Here is a 20,593-nt window from a genome sequence, read left to right on the forward strand (position 1 = left end):
AAAGAAGACTTTGTCTAGGACGCGAAGAAAATAGGGAGAACCATGATAGAAGGGCCAAGTTTGCAGCAGTTGGCTTTGAAATCAACGTCGATAACATGGTGTCTATAATGGTTCAAAACCTAGACTCGTGCAGACATATTTAATCCATCATTATTAAAATAATAGGGAAAAGATAGAGACGGAAGGCGTGGTTGACCGTAAGAATCCAGTGTTCAGAAATGTGTAGGCTTAGGGGGAGGGAAGCATTTAGCTTTTCCCCCCGTCCCACAGTGTGTTATTTTTGCATTTTCGCGTTCAAAACCTAATTTCTCTTAAAGGAATTGACCAAAATGAATTAACCTTGGACCAAAATAAAGCTAAATAAATGTGGAATAGAGGAAAAATATAGAGAATCCTTGATATAATTTATTGAGCTCCTGGGAGTTGAGTGAATTCAGCATTTTTTATGAAAAAATGACAAATTAGAGTATAAAAACTTGTAAATCATGATAAAACTTAATAAAACAACTTTTTTGTAATCATTTAGGATCACTGAATACAAAAATAAAGTTGATGTTTCGAAATTCAAAATGGCGAATTCAAAATGTCGGATGAAATTTTCAAAATTTAAAAAAACTTCTAATTTATCCAAATTGTGGTATTTTATTAGTTTTCGAGGTCGCTGAATCCAAATATGATGGTAAAATTTAAGAATTCAAAATGGCGGACCCAATATGGTGGACAAAATTTTTTAAAATGCTTTGATTTCAATAAGACTTGGTACTTTTACTTTTTAGAGGCCGCTAAATCCAAATATGATGGTAAAATTCAAAAATTCAAAATGGCGGACCCAATATGGCAGACAAAATTTTTTTTATATTTTAATTCGACACATTTTAAAAGTAACAACTTTATTTTCTTGCACGTCAAGCGCAGTCAAATTCTTAGGTTAACTTTTAAAAAAAGAATAGCGGAAAAATAATTGAAAGCAGAAAAAATGTCAAAAAACTGTAATTCAATTTACAACTAAGTACATACTTCCAAGGAATTAAAATATATTAAAACAATCAGAGTAAAGTATAGATTTACATAAAAAACTACCAATTGCACTATTTTCAATAGCCACTAAAAATTTAAACCTAGGGGTGGGGGGTGTCAAGCTGTGTGTGACGAAGTGTGCACCGAAAAAAATGCCTAGGACCCGTATTCCAGGAATTGACTAGGTTTCCTAGTTACAAGAGGAGCCAACTATAGAATCCTGGTCAAAGTAATAAGATTCAAGCATAGTTAAAGTGACCAGGAAAATTAGTCGATGTAATCAGGAAAAAATAGTCAAATTGACTAGGAGAATAATATTAGATTTACACTGTGTATCATAATTATTTGAAATTGCTAATCAAATTCTTATTATCAAATAAAAGAGAAAAACTAATTAAAAGAAAAAAGAAACAAATTAATTATTGTATTTGAACATATTTATATTTGACTTTGTATTTATATTCCTTGGAATTAATTTAAACTTATGAAATAAATATTTGACGCAGGGGGGACGCGAACACCTGAACCTAACGAATACGCACTTTGAAACCCGGAACGATAACCACTACACTAAACACGACTTGGTATTTTAATTTTTTAATAGACACTAGATTTTCGAGTCAAAATACAATACTTAATCAGATGATGTTTTATACATTTCGAGTACACAATTTTATACACTTGTCAAAAACTATTTATTTTTAATTATTTATGACATTCAAATGAAAATAAATTTAAATACACAAATTATTGCAAAGGTAAATATTCAAACACACTGCGCGATTAAAATAGTAAAAATGTTGTCACCACGTGCGTAAAAATTTCGACGATTTATATTGAAACCTAACCAAAAAAGTCTGAAAGAATTGACTAATATAATTAAATAGTTTACTTTCTAAAACATGGACTATCTATATTTCCAGAGGTTCCGAGAAACCAGCAATTTTGATGTATGTAAGAACTCCATTTTATGTAGGTACAAAGAATAGACGCGAGTAATGATAAAAAATCGTTTTACGAAATCACGATAAATGACGCGAAAGATATAGAGGTAAACACTGTCAGAACAGAAGCAGACGCGTGCGCATTATGGAAATAGGCAAAATTACTAAAATCCTAGTCAATTTGACTAGGATTTGCAGGGTTGTTTTTGCCAGGCTTGAATTTGTTGAATCAACCTAGCGATCCTCACCATAATGATTAGGAATCCTTATTACTTTTACTAGATTAAGATTAACTATAGGGTCATAGTTAATAATACCATCGAGATTTTTTTCGGTGTAGAGAATATGAAAAATTTTTAATTCTTTTCTATTCCTACCTTATATTATTGGGTTGATTAAAATTTGTATGTCTTCAAGTTAAGAAGAGAAGAATAAAATGCAAATAAGAAGGCATAAAATATATCTTAATCAATTCTACAAAATCTTCTTCAAATAAATTTTACTTCAATTAACTTTTTACAATCATTAATCTTTTTACATTTCTCCTTAATTTGGTACTCAACTCTTTTTCCCTCATCTCTTTGTTTTAAGAAAAATTCATTGACTTTTATTCTTTGTATAGAAACTTGATTGTTAATTATAATAAGTTCTCTAGTTGATTTGTACATTGTGTAATGATCACAAATATTTTCAATCTTATCATTTATCGTATTTTTTATTTTTGCTTATAAAAAACACTTTTTTTAAACGCAAAATTGATGAAATGGACATATAGTTCTTGTGCGTAAGATAGGACCTACTTCTGTTTTTTATTATAATTTAGTATTGAAATTTCGGATATACCAGTTTTTCTGTTTACGCCCACATCCACCTTACCTCTCGCGGAAGCAACGATCGTTATTTTGCAAAGCAAGACAATGATTGTGAGCTGAGGTGTATACAGCCGGTGGTACATAAGCAAAATCCTTTTGTCGTTTTCGTACGATTGTACGACTTCCGTGGGAATTCGCAGAACGGAAGTGCAATTTTGCCAATAAGACGTTAGTACCTTTTCGGTGTAAGGAGGCTGTATAAAGCAATGCTTCAAAAACGCCAGGTGCGCACCTCTTTTGCGCGCTTTGCATGTCACTTCTTTTAATTTCGAAACTATATAAGAGTGGAGTGCCAGGATTTATTTATTTTACTCCACTGCTGAAAAATAACAATTGCCAAAACATTCTTTTATAAAAAAAATGTTTATTTCCTGAATATTAAAAAAGAATGCTATTTTAGCAAATTCTATTCAATCCATATAAATAATAGTCAATATTTTTGGAGTGCTTAAATAATTCTTATTACTCATTAGTTCTAATTTTCACTTGATAGAAAAAAAAATGTTCACTTTTAATTTTAATTTAAAAATTTGCAATTTCACCCAATAAAATATTTTCATTTTCACCAAAAAAATTTTTACTTTTACTTTCTATGCAAAAATACCCTCTTAGAATTTTACCCAAAGATTTTTCACTTCTAAAAGAGTCTTAATTTCAATTTTGCCAACGAATTTCTATTTTCAATTTCACCCAAAAATTTTCACTTTAAAGTTTACTGCAAAAATTTTCACCTCCACTCAAAAAATTCTCACTTTCAATATGAAAACATTTTCAATTTCACCCAATAAAATATTTTCATTTCACCAGAAAAAAAAATTTCACTTTTACATTTAATTAAAAAATTTTCAATTTCACCCAAAATCTTTCCCTTTCTATGAAAAAATTCCCACTTAGAATTTTACACAAAGAATTTTCACTTCTAAAGAATTCTTAATTTCAATTTTACCAACGAATTTTTATTTTCAATTTCACCTAAAAATTTTCACTTTCAAATCCACGAAAAAATATTCACTTTCACTCAGAAAATTTTCACTTTAAACCAAAAAATTTTTACCTCCACTCAAAAAATTCTCATTTTCAATCAAAACATTTTTAATTTCACCCAATAAAATATTTTCATTTCACCAAAAAAATTTCACTCTTACTTCCAAGTAAAAAATTTTCAATTTCACCCAAAATACTTTCACTTTCTAATGTTTCTATGCAAAAATCCCCACTTAGAATTTCACCAAAAGAATTTTCACTTCTAAAAGAATCTTAATTTCATTAAAAAAAATGTTTACTTTGAATTTAACGCAAAATATTTTCACATTAACTCAAAATTATTTAACTTTTACTTTTTATGAAAGCAATTCCACTTACAATTTCATACAATAATTTTTTGACTGAAGGTGAAATGTTTTTTTTTTTTTTTGAGTGGAAGTGAAAAATTTTTTAGTGAAAGTGAAAATTTATTGCTTGAAAGTGAAAATATTTTAGGTGTAATTTAAACTGAAAGTTTTTTGGGTGAAAGTGAACATTTTTTTGGCAAAATTGAAAGTAAAAATTTTTTTTTTTTGTTAAATTGAGAGTAAAAGTTTTTTTGGGTGAAATTAAAAGTAAAAAATTTTTGAGTGAAAGTGAATGTTTTTATATTCAATGTCACCCAAATGATTTTTACTTTCACTCAAAATATTCTCACTTTCACTTTAACTAAAAAATGGACACCTTCAATTTCATCCAAAAAATTTTCACTTTCAGACAAAAATTGTTCACATTCAGTAAAAAAAATTTGGGCGAGATTAAAAATGTTTTAAGTGTAAGTGAAAGTGAAAATTGTTTGAGTAAAAGTGAACATTTTTCGGTGAAATTGAAATTTGTGAAGGGAGTGAAAGTGAGAAATTTTTGAGTGAAAGAAAAAATTTTAGTGTGAAATTGAAACTTTTAAAGGTAGTGAAAGTGATAATTTTTTGAGTGAAAGTGAAAATTGCATTAATGAAATTGACAGTGAAAGTTACGTGAACGCACCCCTGGAAAATTAAAATAACAGCAGATGTAAAAAAATTCTATTACAAATAATTTTTCAAAACAACTTTAACCTCTTAAATGACAATATGAAAAAACTTGTTACTAATAGTAATAATTTTGAATTAAAATTTAATTCGATTTTGAATTATTAAATTTATAATCCACTGTGAATATATCAGAAATAATTCTAAAACATTGAAAGTTATGGTAATAGATTATTATAAAGATATTAATCAGATTATATTCAGTATGATCTTATTTTCAATAATCGTATGTAATGAATTCTTTTTTCTTTAACAGACATACTTAGTTTAAAAAAAATATTCCCAATTAATTGTTAATGCAAAATAGGGAAATAGGATCTAGGAAATATAAAAAAATAAGCAACATGAAAAATTTAGTAATCATCATATATTATAAAAATCTTGTAATAAATATATAAATTACGCATAGCTTTACACATATATTGCACTAACAATTAGAGAATTGATTATGAACAGAAAATTTATTAATTATTGTTATAATATCCAATTATAAATATCACGTGAGAAATTCATTCAAATTTCATTAAAATCAGATAGATCTTTGTTTTTTATAATAATATTAATAGAATAATTTATAAGGTGTTTTGTATTTCGCAATATATTAGAAATAATAATAATATCATCATTTTGACTAGAAAATCTTGCGATAAATTGCAACCTTAGATTTTGTTTCTCTCTCTATCAGTCCTAAACTTACTTATAAATCTCACAAATGAATAAGATATAAATTTAAAAAGGTGTAAAAAAGCTGGTAACTAATTTTAATATGTATAGATTATAGTTGATTAATTATTCCGTTTAATCCTCTTGTTTATTTTGCAAAGTATCTTCATTTTCTTCTTGTTTTGAAGTCTCTTTTTTATTTACTTTTATCCACTGATAGTTACCGGGAAGGGGCTTTTCTTTTTCAAAATCAAAATTCCACTTTTCTTTGGCCTGAAAAATTAAGAATTTTTAAATACAAATTTTATTCATCTTAATTAAAGTTATACTCAGATTAACCTTCGCGTTACTAAACTTTTTTATGTACACTAACTACCAGAGGCTACCTGCAAACAGTTTTTTATTTGTATATTGCAAGTAAGATTTAAAAGAAAAGTTTTTATATATAATGCTTTCATTTTATCAAAAGTAATGTAAATTTTGTCCAGTGAATTAAAAAAATGCTATTAAATTAGTAAAAATTCGAGCAGACTTTTAATATTGCCCTCGGTAGCGCTGAGGTTAAGATTCTATGGTATTGTAAATAACCTGTTCTAAATGACGTCTTCTTTCTTCAGATACTAAATTGATATTATTGTCTTTATCATCATGCTTATCTTCGTCTTCGAAGAGTCTTCGTCGAACTTTTCTGATTCTATTTGCTTCTGGAGCTTCATAATTTTGATCTTGCATGGCAAGTCGTGCTCTGAAACAAATTCACAATAATTATAAATAAATAAAACAGTTTTAAATGGTAGTTTTAAATGTACGCTTAAACTTTTAAATATAATAGCAATAATTCGCGCGCGGCTGATTTCTCAACTCACTTTTTTAAATAAAATTAACAATTTTAAAAATATAATAGAACGTAAAAATGTTTAATTCCAATGCTTTTTTATAAAAATAAAATACGAATTGGAATATATAGTTTTTATATTATTATAATTATAATAATCATATATTCTGACATAGGGTATTCAGGAAAAAGTCAAGAATTTTTATTAAAAGTACTGAAAAAATTAAATTTTTAGATTTCATAAGAAAATTCTAAATTATTGTGTCTTTTTTGTTTGACTCATAAACTATAAAGTTACCACGAATTCTAATACAAAACCTTCAATTTTTTAAATTACAAAAATTATTTAATGAATAATTTTACATAAATATTTCAAAATTAATTCAATATTTTAAAAGAGTTGCCTTTACAATTTTCATAAGTAAATGAACTTCAAACGGTTTTCATTTGAAATTTTATAAAATTTCAATGTTGAATGAATTTAATTAAAAATTTTAATGAACTTAGATTTTTTAAAAAATTTAATAATTCAAAATCTTCTAAAATTAGTTAAATTTGTCAATACATATTTAATTAATTATTTAATATAATTAATTTATAGAAGAATTTTAGTTAAAACATTACAAAATTTGAATTTTAAAGAAGTTACAAATGATTGCAGAAATTCAATTATTTTCAAAAGTAATAAAATTCTTATCACAAAATTCAATTATGTTCAAAATTTAAAGAAATATCTTGACAAAATACCAATTATTATCTTTATAAATTAAAAAATTCTTCTTCAAGATTTCAATTATTTTCAAAAATTTTCCTCATTTCAATGATTTTTAATATCTACTATTTCAATAAAAATAACTACCAAAAAAAATTCGATTATTTAAAAACAATTTTACAATTTCATAAATAATAAAAATTTTACTGAAATTTAAATTTAAATTTTTGTATTTAAATAATTGAATTCTCGTAGAATTTTCTAGTAAAACTTTATTTTAAAATAAATATATTTAAAATTTAAAATAATAATTGAATATTAAAAGTATTAAAGCGTTGTAAAATTTCAATTTATTATTTTTAATACAATTTTAATCAAATTCCTTGAAAAATGTAACTATTCTAAAAATTTTATTAAAATTCGTCAAAAGAATTCAGTTATTTAAAAATTTGTTAATAAAAATTTTATAAAAATTAAATTTTAAGAAACATTCAATTATTCAATAAATAATTTACTTTTGTATTTAAATAATTGGATTCTCGTAGAATTTTCTAATAAAAATTGATTTGGAAATGAATTTTAGTTTAAATTTTAGATAATAACACAGCCACACAAAAAAAAAGTTCTGATCTGGGGGTCTCACTATGTAGACTTTATGTTTTTTGGGTCGCTGAATCCGAATCCGAGGTCCATTTAACCCCATCAGATCAGGATTTTGACATAACCTCAAAAAACCAATATGGCGGACACATTTTTGAAAAGTTCATCGGATTCGCTTGAAATTCGTTACTCGGGGGTTTTTGGGGTCGCTGATTACGAATTTGAAGTCTGATTTCAAAAATTCAAAATAGCGGATCCACACGGAAAAAAAGAAATTAGCTGCAGCAGTAAACAGATGTTTGCTGTAAAATCTCTGAAAATTAGCTACCACAGCGAAGAAGTTTGCAGTGGCAGCGAACATGTTAGCTGTGACAGCAAACATTAGTAAAAATTTAGTCGAGTTTGCTGTCATAGCGAACTTGTTTGATCTCACAGCGAACTTGTTCGCTGTCCCTATTTCAACGAACAAGGTTTGCTGTGGCAGCAAAATGTTCGCTGCCACAGCAAACCCTTTCTATGCGTGCACTATGGCGGACACGTTTTTGAAAAATTCATCGGATTCGCTTGAAATTCGTTACTCTGGGGTTTTTGAGGTCGCTGATTACGAATTTGAAGTCAGATTTCAAAAATTCAAAATGGCGGATCCATTATGTCTGTGTCAGCCATATTGGATCCGCCATTTTGAATTTTGAAAATCCGACATCAGATTCGTAATCAGCGACCCCAAAAACCCCAGAGTAACGAATTTCAAGCGAATCCGATGAATTTTTCAAAAACCTGTCCGCCATATTGGATCCGCCATTTTGAATTTTTGAAATCAGACTTCAAATTCGTAATCAGCGACCCCAAAAACCCCCCAGTAACGAATTTCAAGCGAATCCGATGAACTTTTCAAAAATGTGTCCGCCATATTGGTTTTTTGAGGTTATGTCAAAATCCTGATCTGATGGGGTTAAATGGACCTCGGATTCGGATTCAGCGACCCAAAAAACATAAAGTCTACATAGTGAGACCCCCAGATCAGAACTTTTTTTTTTGTGTGGCTGTGTAATAGAATATAAAACTAATTTTGAAAAAGTTACAGTAACAATATTATTATAATAGGTATAAAATAATGATTTTAACACTCGATCCTCTTTAATTATTATAAAACATGAAGAAATCGATTACTCCGAGTCTCGTTGTCTTTATGTTTTATAAGAATATTTTTAAAGTTGACTAATTTCAAAAAGGTTTGAATTTGAATGTTTTGAAGAATTTATTTCCTACGAAAAAATAATAAATAAATATTTAAAATATTAAAAAAAGAAATTATTGCTTTCGCATAATTTTACAATTAAAGATATTCGTAAATAAAAACAGAACATTTTTTTCAATAAAATTTTTTCTTTCTTTTCTAAAAAATTTAAAAATTTCCATTTTCATTTTCAATTAAATTTTCGAATTGACAAATATAATTTATAAACATTTTTTCCTTTATTTTGAAAAAACTTTGAATTTTATTAAAACAATTAAAGTTATGAAATAGAATCGATGCAAATTATTTCCTTATGAAAATTGAGAATTTTCTACAAAAATATCAAGAAACGGGAATATCTAATGTTTTTCTTCACAAAAGAAAAAAATGAGTTTGTAAACAATATTGTTATTGAGAAATAAAAATTATGCATAAATTGGGTATATTTTCTACTTCTTAATATTTTTTAAAGGAAAAAAAATTATAGTTAAGTTTTATTTTTTAGAGATGTTGGATTATTATTTCTTCTCTTTTAATCTACAGTACACTTTAAAAGTTTACTGTAAACTTTTACTTTTTTTTTACTTTCACACTGTAAAAGATAGATTCAAAATTTTAAGCTAAAACTTTATAAACTTTTAGCTTAAAATTTTGAAAATATAAAAGTTACAATTTTCTTTCTAATAATCAATTATTTAATAATTATTTTATTTGCAAATCTTTTATTAGAAGCATCAATAAAATAGTGAAGTTTTATGTAAATTATTTCTATTATACCTCAAAATAGTTTGTTAGCATTCAGTCATTTTGTAATTAAATACTTATTGATTAAAGGAATGAATGGGTCACATTGACCCAGAGTGTACTCTATGGTAGAAAATTTACATTATGCCAATATCGATGATAAGAGTTGATTAAATATTTATATTAGCAAATCGTATTGCCACCGTATTTTCATATAAATCTTGTTTGAATTATTTACTAATTTACTTATCAGTTAATAAGACCAAAAAAATTTTTTAGACATACTTTTGGTTTAACTAATATATATATTTAAAATTTATTAAACCTAAATAAAAGAATGTATAGTTTGACGATAAGTCGAGGTTTGTCGGTGATTGTGCCGTTAGTCTGATTGCATGTGGAATGCGTACACTGCACAACTTCCGGAGTACCTTGGCATTAACATAGGAAAGCGTTTATTTTGTAATTTTTTCCTTTGTGCATTTATAGTCACCGTGCTTTGTGATATTATTAAACTATTGTTGCATATATTACAATAAACACAAATATATGATATAATTTTAGAATAATATATTACTTAAATGACGAAACTAAAATGCTGACAAGAAGATAATAGTTATTAATAATTAAAAGTCAAGTATCAGCAAATTTATGTTTTTTTTACTCCCCAATGGGTGCGACTTTTATAGAATCCCCTGGGGAGTTAAAATTTAACTCCCTTTTTTTACAGTGTAGTGTAGGAGGTAGAATGAATGTGTAAAATTATGTTTTCCACTTGAAATTTCTCAGGCTGCGCATTATAAACAATGTTAAAAGTGCTAAAAAACCATTTTTCGATGACCGTTCCTTTCTATAACACTTTACAAAAAAAGTAGTTATTGTAAGTTGTAGAGCTCGAAAATACCTTTAAAATCAAGGATCTTAAATTAAAATTGGTTCATTTGTTCCCTTGTAAATGAATTTAAACTACTAAAAATGTCACTTATAAAGTGTTACTAGGTTACAATCCGAAATCATCGCGATATTTTATGGTACGGTTGAGGATCTAGAAATTAGCTGAGATAGAAATATCTTTATCCTTATTCGTATAGCAAGTCACTTTTAAAACACAGTGTGAGACCCAATCAGACACCAACTATTAAGTTAAGAAAATAGTTATTGGATTCATAAGTCAATAAAAATAAAAAACCATTTTTACTTTTCATTTTAATTTATTTAATAAATGTTTAAACAAATTATCGAAAAGTTTAATATTTTTAAAAACTTACAATATCACTGCAAAAACAAGTGTCTCATTTTAAGACGTTTTGTCCTCATATTTGAAACACATAGATGTCTTGTGTCCACATATTTGAAACATATATATATATATATATGTCTCATTTTAAGGCGTTATAAAATGTCTCACACATTTAGCACTTCATTTTGAGACACGATATGTGTTTCAAGTATCCGTCTCACAGTAAGAAAACGTTTTATGTATCTTATATATATAAGCATTGAGTCACCTTTAATGTTTTAGAATGAGACACGAGATGAAATTAAATGTCTCAATATAAGACAGATTTTGTATCTCAACTCATTTTAAGACACGAGTGAGATACCAGTTTTTGCAGTGATCGAACGATTCTAAAATAAAAAATAGTCCAAAGTTAATGAAGTCAAAAAAAATATTTAAAAAAACCGCTGCCAAGTTGCATATTTTTATTATAATTTTGGTGCTCATTTCATAAACACTTTGCTTCCTCATAGAGATAATAATAATATAAATATATGAATAACTTTTTTATAAATATGGTAAAAGTGATTAAATAGTGAGTCAATCAATGTATTTTTAAATGCCCTACAAGATAGTTATAATTATTTAGAGAAAAGTTTTCAAACAAAAAAGTTGAGAAAATGTCATTTTCCACAATTTTTGGTTTTTAAAATACCAATAATTTCGAAATTTATGATCGAATTAGGTTCAAAAATAGGTCAATCGAAGCGATATTCAATGCTCTATAAGTTGGTAATGATACTTTTAAAGTTATTTCTACCTTTTTCAACAAAATTTTCAAAAAAGTCTTATTTTCCAAAATTTTAGATTTTTAAAAGTTTAACATCTCCGGTTAATATTGACGAAAAATGTTCAATGAGGGCTCAAAAGATGCGTCTAAAAAAATTCTACAAAATTATGGAAAAAAACCTATATGTGTCCCAACATTTTTTTAAAGTTATGGGCAAAAACCGTTTTTCTGCAAAATTAAAAATTAAAAAAAAATATAGTTAAACTTTATTAATCTATCTCAAAGTACTCTCACTTTATGTCCGCACATGAGACCTACAATTTAAAAAAAATTCATCCCTAAAGCTCTTCATAATCTCGAGATATTTTTTAAAATGTAATGTTTATACACACACACATACGGAATGACATTTTTTAAAAATGTGTTTTTTAAACTCCTGAGGTTAAATAACATAAAGATGTGTCAAAAAATCGAATTTAATATTTATTTTGAATTTTTTTTTCTTGGATATTTTGGTCTGGATATTTTGTATTGGACTTTTTTGTCCTATATTCCTAATTAGTGATTGTTGTCGAATCTACTATGTTCTGCTTTTCTGGTATATAGTCTGACACTTTTGTTTCTTCGATCCAATAGATCTCTTTTTGTTTTTTGAAACATTTAAATAACAGCCTTATTTTAAGGGATTCAGGCTGTCTGAAATTAGGTTGCAACGTTTATTAACCAGACAATGCTAAACTTATGCAATAAATTTTGGAAGAGTTTACACTGAATCTGACGATGTTGAATTTAAGACTGATCTTAAATTAAGAAATTTTTGTTGCTTGAAATTCATTTTCAAGCAAAGAAATGAACAATTTTATAATAACACCCGTAATTTGAAAGGTATTTTTAAGTTCTATAAATTTTAATAACAACTGTTTTTTATAGATATAGGTATTGTAGAATGGAACGGTTATCCCTCACTACATGAATCCTGTCAAAAGTCAGGTTTTAATTTTGGCAAAACTTTTTAATATCGTTTTCGTATTTTTCTTCAATGAAAAATAAAAATTTGTTTATTTTATTTTAATATTTATTATTATAAATTTTAATTTCGTAGTGACCAATAATACAAAATAAATGTTAGTTTTTCTAAATAACCTTTCATTGAAAATATAATATACGACCAATTTGTCTTTAATAATTACTAATTTTTCACCTACAATTACTTAACTTACATTTGCTAATTACGTAATATCAACAAACCGAAATACATAGTTGCCACTATAAAATAAGGTATTCTTAGAACAAAAACATTTTGAATGAGACTATAACAAAAGTATAAATGCAACTGCTTATATCTGATAACATGAGCAATCAAATTTCTCCTTGAAAACATAATTTCTAAAAATATATTTTTTTCACTTCAACTGCAAACAATAAGACTAAAAGAAAACAAAACTATTACCAGTTCATAACTGATTTAAAAACCAATAAATATATTAAAAATGAAAAATATATTTAAAGTACTTACGAAATAGGTAAATCTCTCATTATTCGTCGTAATTGAATATTTCTATTGTATTTTTTTATTTATTTTACGAAAATTTTTTATTAAAAATTTTGCTTTTCACACAATTTGGAGGTTATGAAACTTTGACATTTGTTTTTAAGCTTTTAACTACAAGTACAACTCTTTTAATATTTGGTTTTTCAAGTTTTATAATTTTTGGTTTAATATAAAAATTATTTGAGTTTTTTTTTGCTGTATTAGTTAAGGTTTTTAAAGTTTTTGAGATATTTTTGACACTACAGAAAGAAACTTGGCGTCACTGGTGGTGAATCGCAAACGAACCAAATGTTTGAAATCGATAATTTCAGTCATTCGAGGGGGTGGCTTATACATAAGGGTAGAAATGTTGCGCGCGCAAACCTAAGCAACGTGCACCGCACCGGTATAGAATCCCTTTAATATTTTAAATCTCCAACCTCGTGTGTATTTAAATATCTGTGACTTCGGGTTATGTTATTTTGATTGTATGGTGTAGCATGGCGTAGTAATATACGCATATGCGAAAATTCATGTGTCTAATTTTACGTTTGAAATTAAATAATAAAATCATTAAATTTAATTTAACTAATGTTATTAATTTACTTAAAAATAACATTACAATAAATATTATAGCTAATTTTTTTACTTTTTAGATGTAATATTTTTTTATTTCGAAATATGTGTACGTCCGCATGAAAAGGGACCACTCTGACACTATTAGATTTATCTACATATGGCTCAACTTCAACAGTAGAAGTTTTTAATTTTATGATTGTCAAGCAGGCAAACCTTACTAACCGTCCTTTAACCCTAACATACATTACATTCATCCTCGCCAATCTTATTTGAACCTAAAAAATTGGTTCTGAAATTCTAAGTGCAATATAAATTTAATTCCCAGGAGTTTAAAGCATCTTTAATCATTCGCATTGTCCCAAAAATTTCATTTTTCGTTCTCGGAAAAAATCATAAAAATAGAACCAAAAAATACTAGTTATCTAAAACTAAATCTTAACAGGATGTTTAGCTTGCTGGAACTGAAGTGGTATATGAACAAATATACAAAATTATAGTATTGGGATTTCTAAATTTTTCACCCAAAAATTTGTTACAGTCAAAATACAATTATCACATTGCCATAAACCCATTTTCTTGGCAGTTTTTCGTCAACTACGACTGATACAAAGCCGATTATATCAACCTCATAAATGAAATGGTTTTCAACAAAAGAAAATACAAAAAGAAACAAGAGCAAAATATAAAAAAGTCAAATTAAGTGAGGAACGATTTCTAAAAACAAATACATAGCTAGAAGCACGAAAATTAATATTGATCACGTTAATTTTAGAAAAATGCGTAATATGGTAAAAACTAAAATTAGAGATTCCTACAATAAATATAATTACAATAAAATAAAAAAAAGTAAGAATTAAGATATATAGCAAATTTTAAGAAAACTTAACCTTATATATAGCAACCAAAATGGGTGTATCAAATACTAATCTCCAAAAGATCTGACGGAAAGTATAACAACAATCAGGATTAATGCAACTGGCCCTGACAACATTTCGATTAAAATGATTAAAATACCCCTTCCGGTTATTTTTCCTGTCTTATTACATATAAATATAATTTCTCCCTACAAACAGGAAAGTTTCCTGAAATGTGGAAAAAGAGTTCTGTTCGCCCTATACGAAAAACAAATAATCGCTAGTCCTAGCGATTTTAGACCTATTTCGATCGTCTGCGCATTGTCTACAAACAAATGACCTCTTTTCTATCTGTTAATAACTTGCCTGAGCCTTTACAATCTGGTTTTCGCTCCAATCACAGTACCTGTACTGCAGTTATAAAATTCACAACTGACATTAAGCTTGCAATAGATTAAAAAATTATTACAATAGTTGTATTTTTTGATTTTGCAAAAGCCTTTCCATCTGTGGATCATAATTTTGAGTTTGAATCTTATCTAGATGTCAGATTTCAAAGAGTTCTTAATAAGAATGGTGAATTTTCGGACTGGGATTTATTGCGATGTGGTGTTCCTCAAAGGGCATCGCTTTCTTCATTACTGTTTAGTCTGTTTGTATTAGATCTTGGTGGACAACTCAAATTCTGTCAATACCATAAATGAGCCGCTCGCTCGAAAAACGGCTTAAGTGTTTTTGAGGGATTTTGGAAAAACTTAAAATTAACATTCATTTATAAATTATGAGTCATTTAAAGCATTATTATTTAACTTAATAGGTTTTGGTTTAAACAATTTTAATCAAATATTATAATTTAGTTGTTGATTAATACGATGGTAAGCGTCTTTTGAAAAACGGCTTAAATTGACTTTTAAGTCGTTATTCGAGCGAACGAACGGCTCAAATATGCTGACGATTTTAAATAAATTATATTTGTCTGGTTCGTTGTCCTTCACTGATAATTTACTTAAGATGGTTCAAACGGACATTGATTATATTGTTGAGTAGACAGGAGGAGGAGGAAGAGGGATTCCTATTTCTTAATATAAAGAGGAAGTTATAGGGATCTTGGATTAACCTTAGATCGGACTCTATCTTGGAGAGAGCATATTTTTTTATATTTCTCGTAAATCATGTATAGTTTTACAGCAACGAAATAGAAAGAAGACGTCCTTGTCAAGTGTCAACCTCAACTCGACTTTTATTAATTAAGTCACTTGTACTTCCGTATTTTGATTATTGCTGCACAGTGTATGACGACATACCTTACGACTTAAATAATAAGTATTGGAACGGGCCTTAAATGCTTGCATTCGTTTTGTTTATGATTTACCTAAGTTTGAGCATATAACACAGTATGGAGTTAAATCGGGTCTTCTGAACGTCGCGACTAGAAGATAATTTTTTATTGGTAACATTTTTTACAATATTTTTAATAGTAAGATCCCTCTTTAATTATTTGATTTTTCAAGTTTAGAAATCCTAATAAAGAGATACAAAGCAGGTTGCGAGAAAGAAAATGTATTTTAAAGATACCTCAACATAAGACATGTAAAATGCAAAGATCTTTCATTATTAGAGAAGCTAAACTATGGAATAAAATTCCTACTACAATCAGACAGATATCTAAACAATCTACTTTTAAGAAACTGTTTTATAACTTTCTATTTAAAAGCAATACAGATTTATTTGAAATCACGTATTGGTAATATTTCCTAATTTTTGTTTTCTCATTTTTTCTTTCTTTATTTTCATTTTTTTGGCATATAAACTTCCCTAATTTAGTCTTTTTATTGTTAAAACTTTATTATATGTAGTATTAGCATCGTATTAAACAATTTTTTTTCTTTGAATACATACTATTATTGTTATTATCATTTTTATTGTATTGAAATTTATATATCACAATGTACTTCTTTACCTAATTTTCAGAGACCGATGCTAAATTTACACAGCTTGTGCTAGCTTGTGTTGCCTTGAAAATGACTATAAAATACGTCATTTAATTCCCTTAAGGTCACTGAATAATACTATGCATATCATATACCATTAAAAATAATTTAATATTAGGGTTTTTCTACACGTTTTGTCGATTCTACCCCACTGTGAGTTTTTCTTTCAAATATGAATATTTTGTTTTTCTCTAACTTTCTGAATGCTTCAAAGACCCCCTCTATCACGTCAAACTCCCAGCTTGTTTCAATCTCCTATGCACTGTTTTGTCTTCCATATGATACGTAAATACTTAGTAAATAATAACCATATACATTGAATAAATAGTTCCAGTAAGACTCAAAACGGTATGATGACTAACTTGTTTTATAGGTTCGATAGTCCTCTGATGTATTTCGCGTGACTGCAGCAACTTTGTGCGGCGAGTTGCAACTAACATATCGCGAGCAAAGCTGAAGTACAACTGACCTAACTCAAGCACGTCTAGTCGCAGATATCCTTCGATTTCACTTTCCTTACTCTCAGTCTTTAGTGATGCATATTTCTGCAAGATAAGTATGTGCTTCGTACATAACACTCCCCACTTTCTTTAAAATCTTAGTTGACAATATTTTCGCATGTCAGTTGCACCACAGAGTAGGTAGCCTAGATTTTGTTGAGAGACTACTGCTGGTTGTTGGCTTATTTACAAGAGTAACGGCCGACCGGTTCTTTTATTATGCGGCCATTCATCCCGCCACGATTGCCATATTAGTGTTAAGTGTGTTATGCACTCTTCTCTCTGTCTCTCTTCTTTTCAACATCAAACAGTCCGTTAGCGTACATGTTATATTATTTCTAACTACGAAATTCTTAAAGTTCAATTTGTAACGCAGAGAAAAAAATTAGAGTAATAAGTATTATATTTTTGATGAAAAATTACTTTTTGATGCAAATTGATAGATTTTGCTATTTTTCACTTGCAAAAGGAAAAAGTTGTTTATATCAATTACTTTTTATGTTATTATAACGATCAATGGTCAGAAGTTTATACATACAGCCGAGCATACAACCATTTATGCCCGCTACATCTAACTTTTATTTTAAACTAACATTTTACAGCCTTCTTCTATTAATATTTGTAGGATATACAATTTATTATAGAATCATTATAAGTGCAAAGTTGCACTTCTTTCATCAGTAAACCAAAGTCATTTTCTTCACAGATCTGCGCGCGATCGTGAGAGTATATGAATACAATGACTGAATGGGAAGCAAGATAAAATAAATTTCTCACATGTACCTTCAAGAGCCTGTTTTTCAGGAAACCCGCTATGATTACAGGAAGTGCGTGAAAGATAAGAAATGGGTAACATTTTTGGTTTATTTTCTTATTTCATTTTCATTTATGCAAGTTTTAATCCCATATCCCACAAAAAAATATTTTGATTTAAAAAAACTAATTCATTACTTTTTTTTTGTCTGAAAAGAAATATTTATTTGGTTTTCAAAAATTTGTTATGTGAATAAGAGAACTCTCTATAAATTAGTTAAAAAGATTTTTGTTAGTAAAATTTTTTTAACTTTTTAATGTAATGAGTAAAAAATAATTAATTGGGGTGAGGCGAAGTAACTTATTGTTAGTATACGACTGCTGATTTTTAACATGTTTGCCTTAAATTCAGCACATTATTTGCTGATAATCAGCATGCTTTGCCCTTTAACCCCTTCGCAGTCAAGACCAAAATCTCATAGTGGGCTCAAAATGTCGACAACTTTTTAGAAAACTAAAATTTGCGCAAGCGAGCATACTATATTGTATTTGAAGTCGCTGATTACGAATCCGATATCAGTGTTAGAAATCTGTTTTATTTTGTACGAAAATATAATTTGTAAAATATAATCATTTTTGGAAAAGGTATGCATGACTCATGTTTGTGACGAATTATAGATAAGAATGATGAATGTGTGTTTAGTTTTAGTTTGGGTCCGACACTCGATGTATTAAGACGTTGCATTATATATATAAAGTGAAGATTGTTCAATGTAGTGATGCTTTCTTTTTATTAGAGTACCCTTTGATCCACAGCACTTTTAACACCATTTTTCCCTCCTCCCAATTCCTAACATTTTGTGGCGACCGTGACAGGACTTTTTGTGGTGAAGTTAGTGAATTGGTGAGAAAGTTTTTCGTTTAACGGGAAGTGATAAAAATGGACGCCATCAGAAGGCAACGGAAAAATTTGCGAGCTGCCTTCACAAGGACTCATAATGCATTTGACGCAGAACTGACGCAAGATAGTTCAAAGGAAGATAAAATTGTTGCATTTGAGTTATTGGAGGATCGGATGACAGAATTGACTGCAGTTCACAGTGAATATAATAAGTTATTGTTCGAATCCGATTCAACAGAAGACGCCATATTGAGGGAGCTCGAAACGGACGATGCTTACAGAATGCTATATCTAAAGGCAAAGATGGCGGTCAAGAAAATCACAGAAAGCAACTTAGGACGACCGTTAAGTGCTGCATCGGATCTTGGAGTACTACCTGCTAGAAAAACGCTCAAGTTACCGACCATTGAATTACCAAAATTTAATGGTAATATAAAGGAGTGGCTTCCTTTTTGGAGCGTTTTCAAAAAAATACACGAGGACCCAGCTCTTACAGACGAAGACAAATTTCAATATTTGGTGCAAGCTACTGCACCAAATTCTCGAGCCCAGGACTTGGTTAGCAGCTTCCCCCCAACGGCTGAAAATTATGGAAAAGTTATGACGAGTATGAAAAATATATTTGGAAGGGATGACGTTGTCGTTGAATTTTACGTCAGAGAACTCTTAGCACTCGTTTTACACAACGCTGTGAAGGGGAACCAAGGAGCAACGTTAGCAAGCATTTTTGACAAACTCGAAGCTTATATTCGAGCATTAGACACACTTGGAGTGACAACAGACAAATGTGCAGCTATGTTATACCCGCTGGTGGAGTCATCGTTACCTGAGGATGTTCTTCGAGCATGGCAGAGAAGTGCACAACGGGAAAATATCGATACAAATGGTGGACGAGAAACGAAGGATCGATTAGCCAAATTGTTGGAATTTCTGCAAAGTGAGGTCGAGAATCAGGAAAGAATTGATATGGCTCTACGAGGTTTCCAGTTTTCATCGGAAGGCGGTAACAGTAAGAAGACGAAAGGTAAGACTGAAACAGTCAAAGATATAGCAAGCGCAAGCGCTCTCCTCACTACGAGGGAAGCAAAATTTGTAGAGTGTGTATTTTGTAAAAGCAAGCATGAAAGTCAAGATTGTGAGACTGCGCGAAAATTGAGTTTGAAAGAGAGGCGAGAGTGTGTTCAAAATTCGAATGCTTGTTTTGTATGTGTGAAGAAGGGACACATGGCTAAGAATTGTCGAAGTAAAGTGAGGTGTAGTTGGTGTGGCAGACGTCACGTTTTGATTTTGTGCGCAGGTTTCCCCCCAAGAACTGATGTACTACAAGATAAATTGGGAGAAAATAAAAAAGATTATGAAAATAGTTTAGCCACTTTTAGTCATTCACCCGAAGTTTGTATGCAAACATTAAAAGTAAAAGTTTTTTCAGATCGTAGAGAAAAAATTGTTAGAGCAATTATAGACACTGCTTCGCAGCGTTCTTACATACGGGTGGATATTGCAAATGAATTGGGATATGGGTCTTGCGGTAATACTGAAATAGCTCATTCACTTTTTGGGGGTGTAAAATCTAAAATTAAAAAACACGAGAAATTTTTAATCCGATTGAAAAGTCTAGATGGATCTTACACTTGTAATTTTTCTGTTTTGGGTCAAGACGTAATTTGCGATACAATCCCAAGTGTTCAAAAAGAATCGTGGCTAAAAAGATTAAAAGATCATAATATAAATTTAACTGATATTGAAAGTAGTCAAAAAACGATAGATGTTCTTATAGGGGCTGACATTGCGGGAAAATTA

At 28.7% G+C, this 20,593-nt stretch overlaps 1 protein-coding gene across 3 annotated transcripts in view; it reads right to left on the minus strand.

Moving 5' to 3' along the window:
- Window positions 1-5,288: 5,288 nt before the first annotated feature.
- Window positions 5,289-20,593, minus strand: part of LOC122508770 (cyclin-dependent kinase inhibitor 2-like) — a 47,862-nt gene continuing 32,557 nt past the window's right edge. The window contains exons 1-3 of one of the 3 annotated variants that reach the window (XM_043622301.1): window positions 16,955-17,099; window positions 6,136-6,292; window positions 5,289-5,820 (exon numbers count right to left, since the gene is read on the minus strand). In XM_043622301.1, coding sequence (XP_043478236.1) covers window positions 5,683-5,820; window positions 6,136-6,292; window positions 16,955-17,079 — 420 coding nt within the window. In that variant the 5' untranslated portion in view covers window positions 17,080-17,099 and the 3' untranslated portion in view covers window positions 5,289-5,682. Of the gene's footprint in view, window positions 5,821-6,135; window positions 6,293-13,200; window positions 13,523-16,954; window positions 17,100-20,593 lie in introns of those variants that run through there. The other 2 variants (XM_043622303.1, XM_043622302.1) reach the window with 2 other exon arrangements.

The sequence above is a fragment of the Leptopilina heterotoma genome, unplaced genomic scaffold (assembly GCF_015476425.1).
Source record: "Leptopilina heterotoma isolate Lh14 unplaced genomic scaffold, ASM1547642v1 Lhet_57, whole genome shotgun sequence".
NCBI classification, from domain to species: Eukaryota; Metazoa; Arthropoda; class Insecta; order Hymenoptera; family Figitidae; genus Leptopilina; species Leptopilina heterotoma.